Source organism: Etheostoma spectabile, chromosome 2 (genome assembly GCF_008692095.1).
Source record: "Etheostoma spectabile isolate EspeVRDwgs_2016 chromosome 2, UIUC_Espe_1.0, whole genome shotgun sequence".
Classification (NCBI taxonomy): Eukaryota; Metazoa; Chordata; class Actinopteri; order Perciformes; family Percidae; genus Etheostoma; species Etheostoma spectabile.
This window is the reverse complement of record NC_045734.1, coordinates 10564569-10586354: the sequence shown is the minus strand read 5'-3', so window position 1 is coordinate 10586354 and position 21786 is coordinate 10564569. Positions and strand designations below refer to the sequence as shown.

Here is a 21786-nt window from a genome sequence, read left to right as displayed (position 1 = left end):
ATATATATATATATATATATATATATATATATATTAAGATTACAACACAATTAAATCAAACCGCCAGATGTCACTCTGACTGTAGCACAAGAGGCCGAACTAAATCCAGCCAACACAGGACAATTAAACAGCAATGTGGTTTTAACTAGCAAGGAGATATGCGCTTAATTTGGGCCACAATTATGTGTGTATGATTGTACCCGTGTGTACCTTGTATGTGTGTTTAGGTGCTTTTTCCTCTTAGGTGTTTTTTTATCAGCCCTGTCAGGGCCAGGATTGGTGCTTTATTGAGCATTTTATTGGAGCTGTGGACAGATCAGTCGCCCATCAACCTTTCATCGACCAATCATGTGCAGTGATGGGAGGGACCTGGGAGGTCTGGCAGAGACGGACACTCGGCAGGGGAGGAGATGGGGGAGTTGGGTAGTCACTCAGTCATCACTTGGATGCAGTCCGGCACTCAGTGTGTATATGTCTATGTGTGTGTGGGACAAGAAAAGGGTCAGTCACTGGTCACCAGATGGTAACTGTTTGGGCTGGACCACAGCGAGCAAGAACGAGGGGGACAGTCTCTTTATTCTCCTTCCTGTCTCTTCCTCACACACATACAACAAACCATGAGAGTGATGGGTGATAATGGAGCAGACACTAACAAATCTTCACCTCTTGGCTAGGGGCCTTGACTCGGACTCAGAAAGCCAGACAGTCTGTCCAACTCATAAGCCCAAGTACAACACACCACTACATACTCAGCAGACAGAGGGACCAGTGACCCTTACTGTGCACTGCTCAGTTTCCAGAAGCACTCATTTGTTGTTAAATGACATTTACACCAGTGGAATTCACTGTGGTTAGCTTCTAGATGTATAAGCCATTGCTTTGCGCTGCAGGAGACGGGTGAGTTTTAAATACAGCGAGTTAAGTAGGACCTTGTCACTGTGTGTGGCCTTACAATGTGCAGGCTACTACTGCTCTGGGTATTAGTTCTTCTGTATGTCTGGCTATTAAATACCAATCCCCAGTCCCACACACACCACTTCCCTTCCAGTCTCAAAGTCAGGGACATAACAGTTTTGGCTGGCAGTATTGTGTGGGCCACAAGAAAGAGAAAAAAACAACTGTTCTTTTAGTTGAAACCTTCCAGCTGGAGACAGAAAAGGTGGAAAATATAAAGAGGCATTTGCCAGGACAACAGAGGAGAGCAAGTAGAACTTGTGAAGGAGCAAAAAGTGTGTTGTTGGGTAAAGGAGTGAGTCAATCACACAGAGAGAAAGGAGGCAAGAAAGTGCTGGAGAAGAAAATGAAGCACAAAGAGAGGAAGAATCAGCAATTGAGCAAGTCGAGGAGAGCAACAAAGAAGGAGTGAAAGAGTGTGAGGAGGAGAAGTTAAGAGAGCAAAATTGTAAAATACAGAAAAAAGGAAAGAAATAAAGAAAAAAAGTAGAGAAGTGCCAGCAGCTGGACTTCTGCTAATTCAGCACTTTCACAAATCAATGCCACTTGAGGAGTACAATCCGCACCCAGAGCTCAGCTCGACGCATCAGTGAGACTGTAGGCGTGTTTGTGTGTAAGTGTGTGTGTGCCTGGAGGGTTGATGATGTTGGTGTGGGGTCGTCCACAGTAGTCCACATTAAGGTCTAGTAATGTGTTAATTTATAACTCTATCACCCCAGATGCCTGCATTATCCATCTTTGTCACTCGCTAGGTCTACTATATCTATCATCCAGAGGGGGAAAATGGCGAGTCCAGAGAGATTAAGCCACCGGTCGCACAATTTCTTCTTTTTTCCCTTCTTTCTTTTCCCTTCAGCCTTATCTATTGCATCCTTCCACGCCCCTCTCCCTTTATCCTCAGCTCCCCAGGTCAGGGTGATCAATTAGGGCTTGACAGACTTCTCAGTCCTGTCTGACCACTGGAACTCCAGAGGCCCTGCAGACATCACTAGCTACCCAGAGATGAAGCACTTATACTGGGCTTTAACACCCTCCCTTTCTCCTGGCCCTGGAGGCCTGTAAGGATGGCTGTTTGGATATCAGTGATCAGAGATTGAATTAAACTTCCCCATGACTTTGTGCTTCATATAGCGGTGTTATATCAATGTTGTCTTGTTTTCTTAGATTGACGAAACATAGTAATATAAAGAAACGTAAAGTGTGTGTGTGTGTGTGTGTGTGTGTGTGTTGTGTGTGTGTGTGTGTGTGTGTGTGTGGTGTGTGTGTGTGTGTGTGTGTGTGTGTGTGTGTGTGTGAGCTGAGAGGACAAAAATTTAAAAAGACCCTTGACGCATATAAGTCAGTGACATAACCCAGTCTGTCATAACACTGCAGGAGCTGTAATTTTACAGGTTCCACCACCACTTCTGGGCAATAATGTTGATATTTCCATAAAATATTATGTGGCAGGAAAGTATACTTTTCTCCTGTTGACGCAGTGTATTAAGGTTGTCAAAACATGCAAACAACATACTGTATTTCTTGAATGAACATGGCTGTGTGGTGTGTGTGTGTGTGTGTGTGTGTTTCAGTTTTGTGCGGGTGGCTCATGCTCTCTTTGTCAGTAGCAGCAGGCACTAATAACACACAGGGGGAAATGATCAATACTCACTCTCTCTATTCAATTTCACAACATCACTACTATCACTGGACACACACAAACACACACACACGCACATACGCAGATAAACTCAGGCACAGATTTTGACGTATAATACATGGACGTGAATGTAAAACAAAGAGCCTTTGACTCACTGACGTTGCCAGAGGTCTGGCTAAAGCGGCAGAATTGGCTTTGGTGTAAATGCGAGCAATGCATAATATTTATTTTGTTAGAAATACTCCCCTCTATCCTAGGAGAGAGGTAGTGAACATGAGATACAGAAGCAGAAGGAGGGGTGTGGGGGGCGGTTGATAGGAAAGACAAGCAGGCAATTCCACCTTTAAAGAGTGCAACAGTCATCACGAGAGGAGAAAGGGAATCTGCCCATTAAGACTAAGTGGATGTCTATTAGATCATGGAGGTAAGGAGGTGGGCATTTACCATCAGCCCAACTCACAAACAACCTTGTCTGCCCCTAGAACATGCCAACAGCTGTGAGTGTAATGCACAGCCATCGCATTGACAACATTTAAAGTTTCTCATAAAGTTAATAGTTTTTTTAAATAAATGGCCCTCTAAACTTTAAAGAAAACGTATTCATTCTCCATTTAAAACTATTTACTCTGAAAGTGTCTGGCAGGGACATCACCTCCGCGAAAATGAAGGCAATTAAAAGACTATCAAAGTCACCACCCAGTCCTATGAGATCAAACAAACCCTGTGCCCTCTTTCTACTTCTCTCCCTGTCTGTCCCCTTTGCTCTGCCCCCTCTCCCCCTTCTTCCCCAGTATAACAACCCCCCCCCCATTCTTATCACTGCGGTACAGTTAATCCTCCCTCTCTCCTCCTCCTACCATCAGGGCGTCCCTTAGGGGCTACACGAGAGGCTAAAAGGAGGGAGCACATTTGCCACTTGCCTGCGACACATAATACGGTGCAGGCAATCAACTTTGGCTTGACATGTATTTGCTCATCTCTGCGACACGCACGCTCTGCCTTTCCCTCTCCCTCCCCCCCCCCCCACACCACCACTGCTGGGAAAATGAAGGGTGAGGGTGGGGGTTCGAGGGTGGGGTTTGGAGGGAGGGAAGGGTAACCTAAATTAACACTTGACATTCAATACGGTCAGGTCCTTAATTGGCCAGGGCCTTCCTGAGAAGGCAATTTTCTATTCCCCAAACTGCCCCCGCACTGCACCATGTGCCAGTGTCGTCTGTGTATGTATGTCTACGTGTGTGTGTGTGTGTGTGTGTGTGTGTGTGTGTGTGTGTGTGTGTGCGTGCGTGTGCGTGTGCGTGTGCGTGTGTATATATGTGTGCATGTGTTTGAGTGTTTGAGGAAGAGAGAAATTGCATCGGTGTGTAAGTATGTACCAGAAAAAAAACGGAGACAATAATTGTATGCATATATCTGCGTGTGGCTGTGTGGGTGTTTGAGCCCGGGCCCTGTCCTAAGAGAGGCCCTCTGGTCCCTTCCCTCTCTCTAATAAGGCTGGATGAATTAGCGCTACGTGACATGATTTGAACAGCGGTGCCCCCCCACCCACCTCTCCCACCCTCCTCTTTGTCCTTCTCCCCTCCTCATCCCTTCTCCCCCCCTGCTCTTTTTTTTCTTAAAGCAGTGACAGGCATCTGGTGGCCGGAAAAATGCCAGGAGCAACCCCGCGGCTCTGGCCTTTGTGCGTGATTCTGCTGCTTTCTACCACGCATATACACTCAAACACACCTAGACCTTAAAACACACAATGAAACACTAACACACTTGTCTTCCTTCCGTTCCTTTTCCACTCACACGCAGACTCGCTTGCACTTCCCTGCGGATCCAGTTGCAGTTGATGTTATTACAGCTTTCAACCTGAGAGGTATTAGGCTTCCTTTAACAGATCTGACAGCATTTACAACACAGGCAAGTCGACGCCTCTAATCGCCTCTGTGACTTCAGCCTATTCTCAATTGATCTCAAAGAGTTTCCTCTTCACCTTCTGACTGATGCACAAGCTGCCAGCCCCTTTTCCTCTTCTTTGTCATAATGCGCTATCTTTCTTTGCTGCTGTATCCAGTAAACTTGATTGTTCTTTAATTGCTCTCATTTCACTTTTTACTGCAATAAATCTCACAGCTGTTTGCTTATGATATTTATATGATTTATGTTATTGAGTTATATCTGGTCGCCAATTGACTAGGCTTAAAGGATCATCTTTTCCCTCATGAGGCACCGTTTTCGCCACACTCAAATGCTAAAGTAAAACAGCTTTAAGGTCGTGCGGAAAAAAAGCAGTAAATTTGTGTGATAAATCCCTCGTTGCGACCCTTAACAAATCTAAACTGATCAACAAGCTGTGAAGTAATGGCCTGGATAAAGGAAACAAAAGCTCCAGATTTTTTTTGTGGTGTTTTTGTATTTGGAGAAAACATATCAAATGGATTAAATGCCATTAAATATTAAATGCCAGTCAGAGTCACACACATCATGCAGCAAACAGTGCTCCAACAAAGCACTTAACGCTGAGTGCGTTTCCCGACAATGGAAGAGGCAGCTCAGGTCATTTACAGGGAAAACATCAACATGGAGAAAGCAAGTATATACATGTGTGTGTATGTGTGTGTGTGTGTGTGTGTGTGTGTGTGTGTGCACCTACACAAGTGCGTGTGCGTGTGTGTGTCAACAACACATCTTTTAAAACACTGAAAAACAGTGTTTTTTCTTTACACGAATTCTCACTTTGTCGTGTTTTAAAAGACTGAAACCGTCACTTCAATCGCACAATGAATGTCACAAGGGGTGGATGGCCAACAATGTGTGGTGCCAGAGGTCATGCATGGTGGCCTCCCACCTCTGGCTGGTTGCCGCGGATACAGGGTCAGACCAATTGATGTGTTTCACAGTAGGCTAATTAGATCATTTGCGACCTAATTGACACTATAGATTGTTTGAAAGTGAAACGCAATGCTGCTCAATACGTGATCGGCTCAAATGCAGAGAAGTTCAATTCAGCCGTGTGAACAGGTATGCACAGTGACAACACACACAATGCCTTTCCCATCCAGCCCACACACACTGTGGTATTTCATTGCACTGCGTATATACACATAACACATACTCACAAAAACAAAAAGCCACCCAGAGTTTTAGTTTGCCAGAAAAACACGAACTGTGGGATGCCAAGGCAGCTGCATTTAACAGTGGCCATTAAATGTTATTAATCCAACAGCGCAAACATCTTTACAAAGTCAGCAGAGAACACAAACAAACGCTTACACATGTTGCTTTAACACTTTGCTCACAACAAAAAGTAGCTAATGAGTTTAGACTTAAGTTTTTTCAAAGAGTTAAAATGACAAGTTAGGAAGCAATTTACACATGAAGAAGTATAAAGAAAAGACATAATAGGAGTGTGTGAAAGCAGGTATATTTGCCTGTAGGACTGTGTGTTTGTGTGTTTGTGTGTGTGTGTGTGTGTGTGTGTGTGTGTGTGTGTTTTGGCTACGGCCTACCACAGCCTGTACCATAAGCCTCCCTTCTCCAGAACCTCCCTAAAATCCTCCCTGGCCTCTAGCAATCAAATCTCCACGGCAAGCTAGAGACGGAACAAACAGAGCGGAGAAAAGACGGAGATTAAAACATGGAGAGAGAAAGAAATGATACAGAAAATAGTGGGTGGGGGGGGGCTCTCTTGTCCTTGCCCACACACACACACACACACAACACACACCACCCACACACATATACATACACACAAGCCACAGTTCAACATATGCATTTAGAGAAGTAACATTTGTTCTTGCCTGTGTGCACACAAGTTCTCCTCACCTCACATGTGAACTGCAGACATAATCACTCACTGTTACCTGATGAAACCATTTACCAACAACTTTGGTAATTTGCGCAATCTCAAATATCAGTACAGACACACACACACACACACAACACACACACACACACACACACACACACACACACACACACACACACACAAACAACAGTACAACGGATTAGTAGAAGAAAGAGATGGAGTGAACTGTAAGCCCTGAACAAAATTACCATAATTAACCATAACCATAACCATAAATAAGCCTGATGATGATGATGGTTTTAACAATAATAATAGCAATTCACCCTGAGTGCTTTTTCAAATAATAGTGACAGCATTAGCCACACCGCCAACAGAAAAATGAAAGCCTCGGTGCCTTGAGAGCTCTTCTCCGCTGCCATTGCTGATGGGGCAAATTGGCAGGCAGAGCGAGCAGACAGGGGTCCTTAAGACGGATGTAAAAATAGTAGGCTGTCGATTTGCCCGTTGCTCTGGCGCAGCTCCAAAGATAACAAAATAACAGGAGTTGAGGAATAACAGGAAAAGGGAGAAGCCGTGGTGAAAGTTTGCCCAAGTTCCTGTCACTTAGCACAGGTCACACCTAATGTCACCTTCCTCTGGATACAGGACGGGAAAGAACAGCCTCTCACAACAATGTCTCTGCCATATGGCCATGTCTTAAAATACTACAGCAAAATATATGTTTCCTCTGATTCTCTCCTTCTCTTTTCACTTAAGTCAATTATGTGTGATGATCCTCGCTGCCAGTGGCATTCTCTGGGTCACCAAAGCCAACATGGGCCCCTCCCAGTTCTCAACACCCCCTCGACCCCGGGTACTGCCACTTCACACTCACACACACACACACGCAGGGAAGACACAATTATACTTCAACCCTTTCATAACTGCCTAGACCTTGGTGACAGCTGCTGCATTCCTACCGTGTGTGTGTGTGTGTGTGTGTGTGTGTGTGTGTGTGTGTGTGTGTGTCTGTGTCTGTGTGTCTGTGTGTCTGTGTGTTGCTGCCCTGGCCCGCTGCTTATGTCCCCCTCATTAGTGGCGGGGTGGTGACATCCTGAGCGACTGGCCCTTCAAACACACACTTCCTTTTCACACCGACGACTTCTCCCCACTGCAGGAAACTACCCAAAGACAAATAACTAACAGCCCTTTGGAAGAAGAAATTTAGAAAATGAAAGAAGGAAAAACAGAGTATAAAGTGTTGCTTAAACAGCCATCAGCAGAAAAAAGGAAAAACAGTAGTGGGAGAGAAAAATAAACATATTTGATTAAACTAGAACATATCCAGTGAATCTGCAAAAACCAACAAATAAAATGTGAAAAATATGAAGCGAAAATGTACACTTTTCCATACAATTAGTATGTATTTGGAATAGGGAATATTATACATAATTTTCTTAGTGCTGCTATTCATCTAAAACTAATCAAACCAACAGCCAAAAATGCCACATGAATTTCCTTAATGTTACAGGTTGAGATTTCTATTCAGAATACCCCTTTATTGATTATGTTGTAGATAGCAACTCGCATAACAGTAAATAAATAAAAAAAGGAACTACATATTGTATTTCTTTCCTTTTACGTGCACATGCCCACACAGGACTAAAAGAAGTCCCTGGGAAAATCTCAGCTATAGTAGATTTCACCACTCAGCCCTCTGATAAGAGCAGATGGCTTTGCATTTCTACCAAACCTCAATGCTCGTACACATTCAGAACGCACAGCAAGCTGCCCTGCCAGGCATATGATAAAGAAAGCCTTTTGACTTTCATGATAGCATCTCTACGTTCTGTATCCTCCCTTTTATTGGGCATTCACCATGGCAGTAAGGCGGCCGTCTCCTCAGGATAAACAGGAAACAGCTGACATGGAACCCGTTAGTGATGCTCACATGATGCTTATTGATCGCTTGTTGCCCCGGGTATCGCACACAGAGTCAGGGTCAGTGCTTCCCCATAACACTGGTCCTGCAGGGCATTACTTCACGGCTATAGAGGTTACTGTCTGACCCAGGACACTTGTGATCGTGGTTATGTGTGGGGTGGATTTTCTTTTTTTTTTGGGCAGTTAATGCATGTACTAAAAGTAAAAGGGTAAAAATTCAATTTTATAAAAAGGATTTTATAGTAAGAAATGGTGTGGCAAAGAAAGAACCGCGGGGTCTGCATGAGAAGTCATATTGACGGGTTTCTGACATTTTAATACTCCGCAAAAACCACACAAAAAATGATGGAATTAAAATTATGGAAAGTGATTTTTATCCACTTAAACCTAATGTACTGTAGATGTAACAGGGAAACAAATTATATTGTTGTTTCTTCAAATTTCAATAAAAATGAAAGGACATGCTTGGTGGCAAGCAAATAAAAACAGATTTAAGAAAGCCAGTTAAAACAAGTTAAAAGTAAAAATGTTATGGACGTCATATCTCCCTAGTTGGTGCCTGGGTAAATATAGTGGGGACCACAGCATGAATGGGACCTTGTACATCCTCCTACTACTCTTCAAAACTAGATGGGTTCTCAATGGTACACACACACACACACACACACACACACACACAAACACACATACAGTAAATATACAAGTTACTGCAGCCACCTTCCCACTCCATCTTACGCTTCCATTTCTGTTCTCTCTCTTGCAAGAATAATGCTGCCTTCAGGAAACACTCACATCATCATTGCTGCATATGCACAAAGACACAAAGAGAGATGCCCGCTGACGGACACCACAGCGGCCTTTCCCAGCGCTGCTTATGTTATCTTTTCCCTTCAAAAAGGCCAGTAGCAATAACTGCATTAAACAGTGTAAGAGCAAACTAAAACTTTACGGTGAGGGACAGGTGCTATGGGATTTGTTGTGGTGGAAAAAGTAGCTTTAAACCTTCTCCAATCAGGCTGATTGAGTGGCACACCCAGTCACTCCTTATGGAAAAAAACAATGTGCTCCTGACATTTGTCCTTTTGTCTTATTATGAGTGTTAATCCTAACACCAAAAGTGGTCTTTTGTTACACAGGTTCAATCTCAAAAGCCCTTTGTATAAAGACAGTAGCTGCAGAATAAAACACTGTGACTTAGCATGCGGAGGACTGGTGGTGGAGATACAGTTTGAGTCGAGAAGAAGAGAGAGAAAAGTAGAGGGGTGAGGTGTGGGGAATAAGAAGAGGAAGGAAAAGCGATTGAGAGAAGAAGAGGCAGTGAGAGACAGAGATGTAGTAGAAGAAGAAGAAGAAGAAGAAGAAGAAGAAGAAGAAGAAGAAGAAGAAGAAGAAAAAGAAAATTAGTAATGGGGGAAGTGGTGCGTGTCTTTTCTGTAAATCTCCTCTTTCACCTCTGCTCTCCTCCAGCTCTCCAGCCAAGGCCAGCCAAGAGACACTTCACCTCGCACCCACACACACATGGAACCAGAGCCAACGCACAGAAACACAACACACACACACACACACTCAAAGGGAGAGGACACAAACCCACAAAACTGCTCTCTCTCTCTCTCTCTCTCTCTCTCTCTCTCTCTCTCTCTCTCTCTCACACACACACACACACACACACACACACACACACACACACAGACACACACACACACACTCACTGACACACAACTGGCATATGAGTCTTTAGCCACCCACTCAGAAAAATAAATGGCAATAGCACAGACACAAATGTCTTAACGCACACATGAACATATGTAAACTTAAGTGTCAGAGCACACACACACACCAACACACACATATGACACCAGATACATGTACGTATAGACATCCATATGCTCTGTGTGCAACGACCCATCAAAGACAGACATGGGAATAATAACAGTTGAGTGTAACAACACACACACACACACACGCACACACACGTTCTCATTCACTGACTGTGGATAATGCTACACATATGCATCAAATCACTACCTCCCAGTCCCACACTATGGCAAGAAGCAATGCATATGCACCACATATGCATGCAACGTGCCTGTACCCCACTGTGTAAAACACACACACACTTACCACTTTAAGTGTATCAGTGTGTTAATAGGCAGATTAGCGCGTTCTGTGATCTGCACTGAAGAGGATAATATCAACCTCATTTTTTCAGTCAGACACAACAAAGCAGAGCATGTTATTCCACTATTATGTCTGTCATCATGTCCAGAGAGCTAACAGCATTCAGAGGTTTAACACAAAAAGACAGGATTGTATAGGCTGCACTGCGTTAAAGAAATATATAAATAAGGGAAAATCAACCAGTATGATTGCAATACTGAACCAAACAAAAAGTTTAAACATGACACAAGACATAAAAACATGAGAAAATATTAAGAACTGAATCTAGACAGAGCAGATATTTAGGATGTTTTTTTTTAAATGTAAATAACTATAAAGCCAACATATTTTATATTATGAATTCCAAAATGTCTACGCTGTTTAACAATTTGATGCTTTATTAAAAACAGACATTTTAAACCCTGCACCATTTTTTCTTTTAATTAAGGTGGGGGAAAAATGAACATTACTGACAAAAAAAAAAATATCAATATAGATTTTATCACAATCCTTTTTACAGCTTTTTAATCTTCATTTAATATTTGTAAAGTTTTAAGTCTTAAATTTGCAAATGCATAATCTGAGGGAAAGAGGTAAAAAAAAATGCAAGCTTGTGGGTCAGGTGTCGATTTCAAATTCAAATGATTATTTTGAGAAACGGGCAAAATGCATGTAAAATATAAAGAACGCGTTATTATGTATGTTATTATTAATATTTATATTATTATTGTCTAAAATCCAGCATGTATTTGCATAGGCCTATGACCACATGATAAAGCCTTGTATTGATATGTGTGAGATGGAGCAGACAGAAGCAAGCTGTAATGCCACTGTACCTCTTCTAGGTCTCGGCCCATAGTCGACCTGTCGCACTTCAAAGGAAGCCGCGTTACAGCACCCTTGTAAAAAGAAAAGGAAGAGGCCATTTTAGAGATAGTTTCAGATTGAAGACATACCATGATTTATTTTCTCTCTCCGAGCTCTTCTGTAAGACTGGGTAGGCAGACCAGATCATCGGGTGGAGGTTAAGGTTTTTTTTTTTTTTTTACAAGCTTTTCTAATCCTCGAGTGGTTCGCACATTCCTCCGACTTGGTAAATAAATAAAAGAGACGCGGCCTGCGGCTGCTGTATTGTAAAGGAATCATCCCTGATGAACCAATTAGGCTCGTAATATCACTTAACTCCGGGGTTTTCAACTTGCAAGGGTCGATATTCATAGCCACGCATGTACAGCAGCGGGTCAATTAAGGCTCCAAATATTATCACTCCGTAATGCCTGGGAAATAATTCAACTCCTAATGAATGTTTGTAGCTTTTTGTTTCCATGAAAAAAAACCATTTGTGAACGTTACCTCTTGGAGTGTTTTGTAAAATGTGCGCCGCGTTCTGAACATTAGAAAGCTGAGAAAATAGGCAGTATTTATCGAATCCATTTCATTGATTTCATTAGAATTGCCTGCTGTTGGTGTTGTTTCCGGTTGACACTCAAGGTGGATTATGAAGGTAGTGAATCTACTGCTACGTGACTTAGGGAAAAAAAGTTTCTCCAAAGATTAAAAGCAAATCAAGGCCTGTTATGAAAGGTGTAAATGACTCGCTGGCAGCTGTTCCCTTGTCGCCACTGTTGTTAAATTCGTTAGTTTACCGAAACGCGCCATAATAAAAAGCGATTGCATGTAGATATATTATCAATATCCAATCTGAACTCCCCAAACTTAATAAAACACAAGAAAAAATGATTTAATTCACCTACGTTTTTCATCTGTTTTCCAATTTGTAACAGCGTCCCCTCCAGCCAAATATTCTGGGGGAAATGTTTCATTGTCTTGAAAACATCTAGCCTAAGTAAATATGGAAATACATTAATTTATTCATTCTGAAAAAATTCACAAGTAGGCTACAGCCAAAATATAAAATACATGGAAATGTCTTGAATGCAGGAACCAATCAAAAAAAAAAAATCGATACATTCTGAGGTAACATTCGTTCTTAAATCGACATGTATTTTGTTTAGGTAATTTTCTTTACGCTGGTGGAGACAGGTGCTGCTTTTTATGACTTGATTGTTATAAAACACCGTAAAAAAGGAGAAAAAAAAACATCAGATCTCCTGATTGATAATTTCATCATTGCAATCTCCGCTTTTACTTTCTTTACTTTCATCGATCACTGGTTTGATTGTTTATGCAGCCAGATGATCAGACACCTGCTGTGAACCATCATCTTATTTACGTCATTTCAATCCCGGCAGGAAAATGTCTGCATTCATGTTAAAGTGCTATTTTCTGATTTCTTATTTCTTAAGCCTTGCCTTGTGTGTGTGTATTGATAACCATCTGCTAAGGTGCTTCTCTTCATGATGCTTTTTCTAAGGAAAAAGCTCTTTTGCTAAGCACCGTGTGTGTGTTTGTGTGTGTGTGTGTGTGTGCTGTGTGTGTGTGTGTGTGTGTGTGTGTGTGTGTGTGTGTGTGTGTTACATGGAATGTCTAAAGTATTGCCAAATGTTTGGGCTTGCTGTTGCCCTGTTTCGCACCACATGCAGCCGCATCTCTTCTTAACGCACTGCGACTCCATCGATCAGATGGAAATATAATTTTGGACTAACAACGACACAATACCGCATCACTCGTGTCACCTAGTTGATCTTTAAGGGAGATAGTGGAGATTTTGAAACACAAGCTAACGCATTTCTCTCCTCCAACACCCCAGGGTGCGCCAGCCTCGGCAAACACAAAGTCATTATCGGTTAGATTCCAAGAAGGCGAGTCTGTCAAGGAACAGGCTTCCTTCGGAGAATTTATGTCATGCCTACTAAACATGGGAAGATGTCTTCTAAGTGGTGCGAGGAAGGATAAATAACAGCGAGTCCCTCAGCTGATTATATTGAAACAACGGTGCGCATTTGTAAAAAGGACTGGGGATGCAAACGTGGGGTCCCAGCAGATGTTGAGCGCAGGGGCCCATCCACCTGCCTCGTACCGGGAGAGAAGCTGAGCGCGCTCCTCTCTGTAAACACCGGGCGTAACCAATAAACCTATCAATACTTTGTAGCCTATAATCGTGTCTTTAGGAACATTCAATGACAGGGGCTTATAATAAATAATAGGCCTAACAATAAAGATGTTGAATGAAAAGAGCAGGGATGCAATTTATTTAAAAAATGTCATCTTTAGGTAGAGATATGGCTGTGGAGTGAAATGTAGAAAAGGGGGTTTGTGTGTTTGTTTTGTTTGAAACACGACAATATTGAAAATGAGAATTTAAGAAATGTGGTATTCCATAGCCTAAGTTACATATAGATGTTTTAGTCTCAACACACCCTTGCCACTTCACGATAATACCTCTGGGATAATAAATAGGCTCGGTCTTAAAAAAAAAAAAAAATGACGGGCTGTTAATCTCGTCAAGGTGACAGAATAAGTTTCTCTTCATTTCCAGACACACACACACAGAGCCGCGGCTGTTGCGCAAGAGCCACTGTGGCCCGAGTGTGTAACAGCATGTGCATGGTACGGAGAGCCTGCAGGTCCCGCTATGATTAACTGCAACATAACAACCATCCTCTATCTTTACTGTCTCCCCCTCACACACGTGCGCGTGAACGGACGCACACACACTTGCACAAAACTCTCACTCCTCTTCCCTCTCCTTACCTGACATTTATCCCACGAAACCACAAAATCCCGCTTCCCTTAAAAATAACTCTTGTTCTAACTTGGGAGCTGCTTTAAAAGAATATTAATTTAAAAAAAAAAAGGCTTCTAAAAAAAGAGCGATATTCAATGTAACATGCACGATAACAGGCGAGTAATGCCGGGAGGAAATGTGGACTTTCCTCAGCCGGGGCAGGCTATCCGTTATCATTATGATTTTTCCATGCGAGCCTGCGTTCATTCACGGCTCCTCTGCTGTTCTGTAGCCGCGCGAGGGGCTTCCTGCCTCGGCCACATGAAGTCAATTAGCCGGTCCCAGAGGGGTGCCCCTTCCCGAGTCTTTATCGGCACCGAGGTTACCAAAACACTGCTATTGCTTGCTTTTAAAGTCCACACCGCTCACAGACCAATTACGGAGACTTAAGCATGTATGTAACAAATCCGGACAAGGGATAATCCCTCAAACGGTGAAATAAATGACTTATCCAATATTGTGGAAGTTTTTTTAAAATGTGTGTTTTTACAAATACACAAAATATGTTATTTTTAGATATGTTATTAGTCAGAAAATGACTCATGCATTAAATTAATAAAAATAAAAAGGAACACACACAGGCTACATGAATGAAAACACTTTCAGGCATGGTGTGTGTAGAACAACATTAGGACACATCAAATCAGATATATTCCAAAAGTGGGGAAATAAAGTTCCAAAATGGAATTTGAAATATCACAAACAAAAACATTGCCTACACCAACCCCCTCCCCCTCCCAAAGTTTACTACAGACTACCTAACTGACGCACATACATACACTCTCTTTTTCCACACACAAACCAAGAGGTAGTAAGAATCACAACAGCAAATGTCTGAACATACATCAAAGAGAAGAAATGTCAAAGTTTGGTCCTTAAATATAGATTGAAGACGTGGAGAGAGGGAAGGAGAGAAGAGGCAGAGATGGAGAGGAGGAAGAGATAAGGCTGAGTTGACGTACCTGCTGGGACATTCTGTAGAGGAGGTTGCTGTCAGTGCTCTGCTGCTGCCATGTCCCCATGAAGCCCGGCTGCTCAGCACTAGGCGGTCTGGTGCTGAACTGCATGGAGCTTTCGCCTGCTCCCTCAGCGCTGCTGCTAATGATGCTAATGCCACCCAGACCACTTCTACTGCTTCCGCTGCTGCTGCTGCTGCTGCTGCTACTACTGTGGCTACTGGAGGGGATGCTCGTGCAAACGCCAGCGGTGCCGATGGGTTTGTTAGCCTTAGCTGGAGGTGGCCTGGGCGACTCCGGGTCCGTGCTGGGCTCTTGTGGGACTGTGTCGCACTTACTGCCTCTCACATCCAACTCTGCCTCCTTGGACTTAGACAGAGAGAGGGAGAGACAGAGAGGGAGGGCAGGATGGATGTGGGAGTGTGAAGGAGGAGAGAAGAAAAAAAAGTCAGTGAAGGTGGGTTCTTTTGGGGTCGTGTTGCTTTTTTTTCCCTCTTGCGCTGGTCCTGCTTCTCGAGGAGGATAGCAGTGAGAGGGGAGTTGAGGGAGTAGATGTGTGTGTGACGTTTCTTGGCAGCTCTGGTGGCGGAGGAGTGTGTGTGGAGTTAATTCTCAAAAAGAGAGAGAAAGAAAAGAGGGCTTGCCGTGAATTTCCTCAGGGGCCTCATGTTGGACAGGGCAAGATGAGCGGAGCACTTGAGGTGAGGAAGGATGAGGAGAAGAGGGGGCTGATGAGAAGGTGAGCAGGAATAAATGAGTAAAAGAAAAAAGGGGGGTCATGAGAATTAGTGAGAAGGGGTTCACGATGTTGCTTGTGGCCTCAGTTTTTTTTTTTTGCTTTAATCTATCTGTCATTTTGGACTTGGACTTGGACTTAACTCAAACACACTTACATGCAAACACAAACACAATGAAACACATTTACCTGCATGCATGCATGCACACATTCAGATATTCTAGTGTTCTAATATCAGCCTAAAGAAATTTCAGAAACATAGTAGAGAAAAAGTTGAACAACCTGTGAGCTGCTATCAGCACACTCAACACTAAACACATGCACAAATAAGGAGAAAAACAAATCTGTCATTCATTTTTGTTTCTAATGTGATGAGTGAGTCTTAAGCATATTTTAATTAGCCAACAACTAATTGCAAAACATAAAGAAACAGTTTCACACAAGATCTGTGTTCAAAAATGTATTTTCAAAAAAAGTAAAAGATTCTAAATACTAAAAAAGTCCCAAGAAAAGCGTCTTCTAAAGCAAACAGCTGAGCCAATAAAATGCATGAACGTCTCTTACCATCAATTCTGTGCCTGTCCCAGCAAAGTGAAGATGAGATGTGGGAGTGAGCCACCAGCTATCCAGCTCTCCCTGCCTCCTGCTCCTTTCTCTCTCCCTTACTCGCTCTCTCTCTCTCTCTCTCTCTCTCTGTCTGAGATTGTCGCTCGCTCGACGTCTGTGCCGCCTGTCCTCTCTCTTTCCTCTCTCCCTGCTTCTCTCTCTCTGGAATCTCTGTACTCCGCTGCCCAGCGCTGAGGAACGAAACTGCAGAAATGCGCCCTGTGTGTGTGTGTGTGTGTGTGTGTGTGTGTGTGCACGCGCGCTTGCGTGTGTGCGAGAGAGAGAGCGAGCGCTTGTGAGAGCGAGCGAGTGAGCATGTGTGTGTCGGGCCGGTGCAGGCTCAACTGAGTCAACTGTGCCGCTCCACTATGAGATGCTCAATGACATCGCGCTGCATGCTTCCTCACACACACACTCACACACACACACACACACACACACCCCTCTCTGCTAGGGGGAGAAAGGTGGGGGCAAGCGTGGGTAAGGTGGAGGGAGCGTTTGTCCCCTCCTTATTATCATTTGCGCTAAGCGGCGGCACGTCTCGAGAAACTTAGTTCCCCTGAGGGGCCATCCCGCCACACACACACACGCACACACACACACACACACACACACCACACACACACACAAACACACACACCACACACACCACACACACACACACAACCACACACACGGTGCTTAGCAAAAGAGCTTTTTCCTTAGAAAAAGCATCATGAAGAGAAGCACCTTAGCAGATTGTTATCAAGTAGGCTTTTTGTTTCTTTGTTTGAAAATGTGAAATTGTAGTATTGTTTTTAACAAAAATGTTCTTTAATCACATCTGAGAATTAATCTATTTGCAGGGCGGCAATAAAAAACAAAAAAAAGACTTATGTCTCTAAAAAAATCCACTGCCTTTGTTTGATTTTCTCCCACTCTAATGAAAGACTAATGGAACGCAGGCAATCTGCCACCAGCATGCATAGGAACACACACACACACACACACACACACACACACACACACACACACACAGAGGAAAACCCCCCTGCGGAGGCTCTCGGATTTTAATTAAGAAAAAAATGAGGAAGAGGTTCCATTTTAGCCAAATTGGTCCCCACAGCAGCAAAGGTAAGGGAATAAAATGAGGGATGGAGGAGTAAAGGGAGGCAGACACGGAGAAAAAGACACACAGGAGGATAAAATAAAATAAGAGGAAGGATATCTATTATTCCTTTGACACAGCATAGGACATGTCTCAAACAATGAAGACATCCCACCCCTTCTTATCCTCCTTTCCTTCTTCTCTTCCCTTTAAATCCCCTTTTCCCCACCCCAGTTTTTCACCCCACCATCATTAGAGAAATGACTAGACTAGGTGCCTCGGTCCGCAGGAAGAGGGAAATGTCACTGTGATCTTTCTGCCGGCGAGGAACAAAAAAGAGCAGGACAGACAGAGAACTTCTCTCCCCGGCTGCATTAAATGGCTTCTGATACATAAAGTCACTTCAAATTTTGTGGTAAATTGCTGCAGACAGCTGCTTGGTTGTCTGTTAAAAGCCTTTTGTACGATGTACTAATGGCAGTATACTATTAACCTTTGCCGAGATTATCACTGGTAAGTACTGGTATGTATCAGGGGTTTCTGCAAGCAGAGAGAAAAGTATACAGTGTGTCTTACCACTTTGAAAATGTGCAAAGTGTCTTTTGTCTTAAGCTTAATTTACATCGTCACTTTTTTCTCCCTCCCTGCCTGAATCTTATTCCTGCTTTTGTCTTCTGTGATGTTTTTCATCACTTCTAGGTCTCTTTCTCTCGCTCTCTCTTTCTTTTACTTCACCCTTGCCCCCCACCCCCTCTCCCGCTTTCTATTTTATTCTTAATCTATCTTTTGCATAGTGGCCTGCACCTCGTCAGAAGCATGTGTCACCTCCTGTCCAAGTACCTCACGCTCTGCTCTTAGCAACTTATTGAAAAGGTAATGCACGAGGCTTAAGCTAATTATGTTAAGTGACAATTTAGCAGCTGAGGTTCCTTTTTGCTTTCCAGCTCTTCCCTTTCTCCCTCTATCTTGCTTCCTCCCCCTCGTCTGTAAATGTGCGAGTCTGTGGTTTTTTTTCGAGTGGCACTCAGTGTTTCAAGTCAAGCTGGTGGCTCAGCTTCTGACCTGGCTGGTTATTTGTGGGAGGGAGGAGTGGATTCAGCCAATATTGCTCACTCTACCTCTTTTTCTTCCCTTTCCATTCCTTCCCCTTTGCCTCTGCTGATGGTAATGGCCGTGATGACAGAGGAAACGAGAAAGAGACACAGAGGTAAAAAGTACTGAGATGAGGAAGTTTAAAAAGGGAAATTGGGAGGAAGAAGAAAATAGAAAGATTAAAATACTGGGAAGCAGGAAGGGAGTAGAAAAAAGGATGCAGGGGATTCACAAGCTCCTTTATTAAAACTATTATTGTGCAGGACTTGAGAATTCCCCCCGGGGCAAGGGTCCATGTCGAAGCCCATATAATTAACTAGAGGCTCAGCTACGGATCAATTACCAGACAAGCAAGTGATAGCCGAATCAATGGAAGATCATCAGGCTCGTTATCAGTGTTGCAACTCATTAGAGGAAAAGTGAGGTAGAGAAAGAAGGAAATAAAAAGGGGGAGTGAGGGTGGTTGGGTGAGGCAGGAGGGGAGGTCAGGGTTGGTGGCAGTGTGATAGCACCAGAGGCTGATGGGTGTGGGTTGGATACTGGTGTGTGATGTGTTGTAGTACTCCTTAGCTGCCACTGCCCAGTGACAGGGGGAGCCCTGTATGACAGAGTGCAGCCAGCTCTGTAGCAACAGTCACTGAGGCTTGCATGGATCAATACAAGTGTGTGCATGAGGTTAAAGCTCTGCCATAGCATCCTTATTCCCCTGTGACTTACACACTCAGTCTGGGGTACAATCTTACAATCCAAGCAGCCAGAAGGGGATTGTCAAGATTGAAGAGTTACAGAGCAAAGCCTAAATTTCTAGAGTCAGAATTGTAGGAGAATGTTACCCAAATGTGTAAGTTACCCCCATCTGGGAAATGCTGGTCAGGGGATGTCATTAGTCCATGCCTTTGTAGAGAATAGAAATGTTATAAAAGATACCTATGTAAATCTCTGTAAACAAGTCTTTTTAATAGGAGTCAAAAGGGTGTCAACATGTGTAAAAATCACAGTGTAATTGACAGTGAATATGTAGTGGACTGGCACTTTTACCGCGACGCCTGATCCAGTTTTAACACAATCGTATTTTGGTTCTTTACTCGATAATGCATTGCCTTGAGTAATTTTGAAATCTGATAATGATGGTTTTAGGCCAGCGAAGGGAAAACCTGTATACCTTTATACTCTAAGTCATTTCATTTCTTTCAGATGTACATTGGCAGTGATATCCAGTATATAAATTAATTAATTCCTATACTTTGTCAGTTAATTCTTTCTTCGGTTTGTAGTCTCCATAACTTTCTTTCTTTTGTATTTTTAAACTGTTTTGGTACAGGAAACAGACTTGGTTTATAATCTAATAACAATTAGGTCTGTTTAGTATGTGACAACACAACTTATCCTCTGTGCATATAACTATGAAGCTTTTAACTTTAATTCTTAACTCTCTCTTTATATAATAACAATTTTTGTGGTGTATAATAAAGTGATATAATAGTGTAATTTATATAATTTGTGTGAATGGCTGTAACATGCTCCAAGTTAAATATACAAGTTGTAATTGGTACAGATTTATAGTTTAAAAAGATAATTTAATGTAAAGTAAAATAAACTAAAGCCTTTAGAGCATGTCAGGTAAAAGAGAGAAAAAAGAAGTACACAGAGTAAAGTTAGACTTAAAACATTTTTCATTTTTCGTAAGCTCCAAGTGTATTTCATAAGGCACCCTCCATCACAAATCCCACTCTACAATACCCCTCAAACCTTTCAGCCCTGCCTGTTTGTTTCCCAAACAAAGACATCTAATGGGTCAAATAGCCCAGAAATTGGGTGCGACAGTCTCAACAAAACCAATTCCCCTTGCTACGCTCTTAAGTCTTGAGAGGCAAAGTACCTTGCTTTCCATTTTCAATGCAAAGTGAGAAAACCTGTTCAAGTAAGCACAAAACAGTGAGCAGAAAACAGATGCAGATGTCATCAAAAAGTCATAATTAAGATGCTTGTTGTCTGTGTTATTTTTCTGTATTCTTTGTTTTTCTTTTTACAGGGAGGATAATTTTTCATGGAATGAAATCACAACAGAGCAAAACCCATTTCAAATTGGCCTTTTACACACTAAAACAAGGGCAAATGGAAGGACAGAAGTAAAAGTAGAGAGAGAGGAAAGTGGAACAACATAATTTGTGCAGTGATGGTGATTATGTGCTGCAGAAACAAATTATTAAAGCCAGTAGAAAAATGTCGATGAGTGTCTCTTTGCTGAGGAGGATGCTTCTCGAACGCAGAGAGAGGACACTGGTTCACTTTAGATTGCTAAGTGAAAGAAACATCTAGAGTTCAACCGGTCTGCTGTTTAGTAATCTAAACTTTTTTTGCCTGATTTTAAACTCTGAGACTTTTTTGTTCTCTTAAGGTCATATTATTTAAAATAAACAGGCCATAACAATTATAGTCCTGATTTTTCACTGGTGGGAAGTGGCATTTCCAAAAGAGTGAGTGCAGTCTTTGTACAGTAGACGAATAAGCACATGGCTGAGGGACCTGATTTATGGTCATACAGAACTGTTCACACACACTCCATAACAGTACATGTGACAAGGAATGGCGTGTCGATCAGATGGCACGGGGATAGAACTGTCACTGTTCTGCTTCCACTAAAGGGCCACAAGACATCATATGACACAGACAGGAACAGCCCTCCACTTGTGATAACGGCAGAGAGGGAGACAGGGAGAAAGACGTAGAGAGACACAGTTGAGGGCACCGAAAGGTCTGAGAGAAACGATAGACAGCCACATGATTGTCTGTGTCACTGATCACTGCAATCTAGCCTCTACGAATAAGTGCACTTTTGTGGAAAAAAAAACAAGGAAAAAAAGAAACACCAGCGGACCGTCTTCTTCAAGTCTCAAGAGTTATATACAACATTCAACTATATTTGTTGTAAAAGAGATGAATGGTTGAGAGCACAATCTGCTAATGTCTATTCGGCAATTCATGACCTAATAACACATTATGTATGAAGTGTTCCAAGTGCTAATTTTGTTTTTCCAAGAAGCAAAGAATTCACTTATGAGGTCAGGAGAGAAAACTACAATTGTATTAGTGCCAACACAGACACTGATGTGCATGTGTAGCCACACACACACACACGCACACGCACACGC

At 42.7% G+C, this 21786-nt stretch overlaps 1 protein-coding gene across 1 annotated transcript in view; it reads right to left on the bottom strand.

Annotated features, from left to right (window-relative positions):
• bnc2 (basonuclin zinc finger protein 2) overlaps positions 1 to 21786 on the bottom strand; it is a gene marked incomplete in the record, with an annotated part of 164597 nt that overhangs the window by 78805 nt on the left and 64006 nt on the right. Inside the window, 1 exon segment of the mRNA XM_032535139.1 lies at positions 15120 to 15482. Coding sequence (XP_032391030.1) covers positions 15120 to 15482 — 363 coding nt within the window.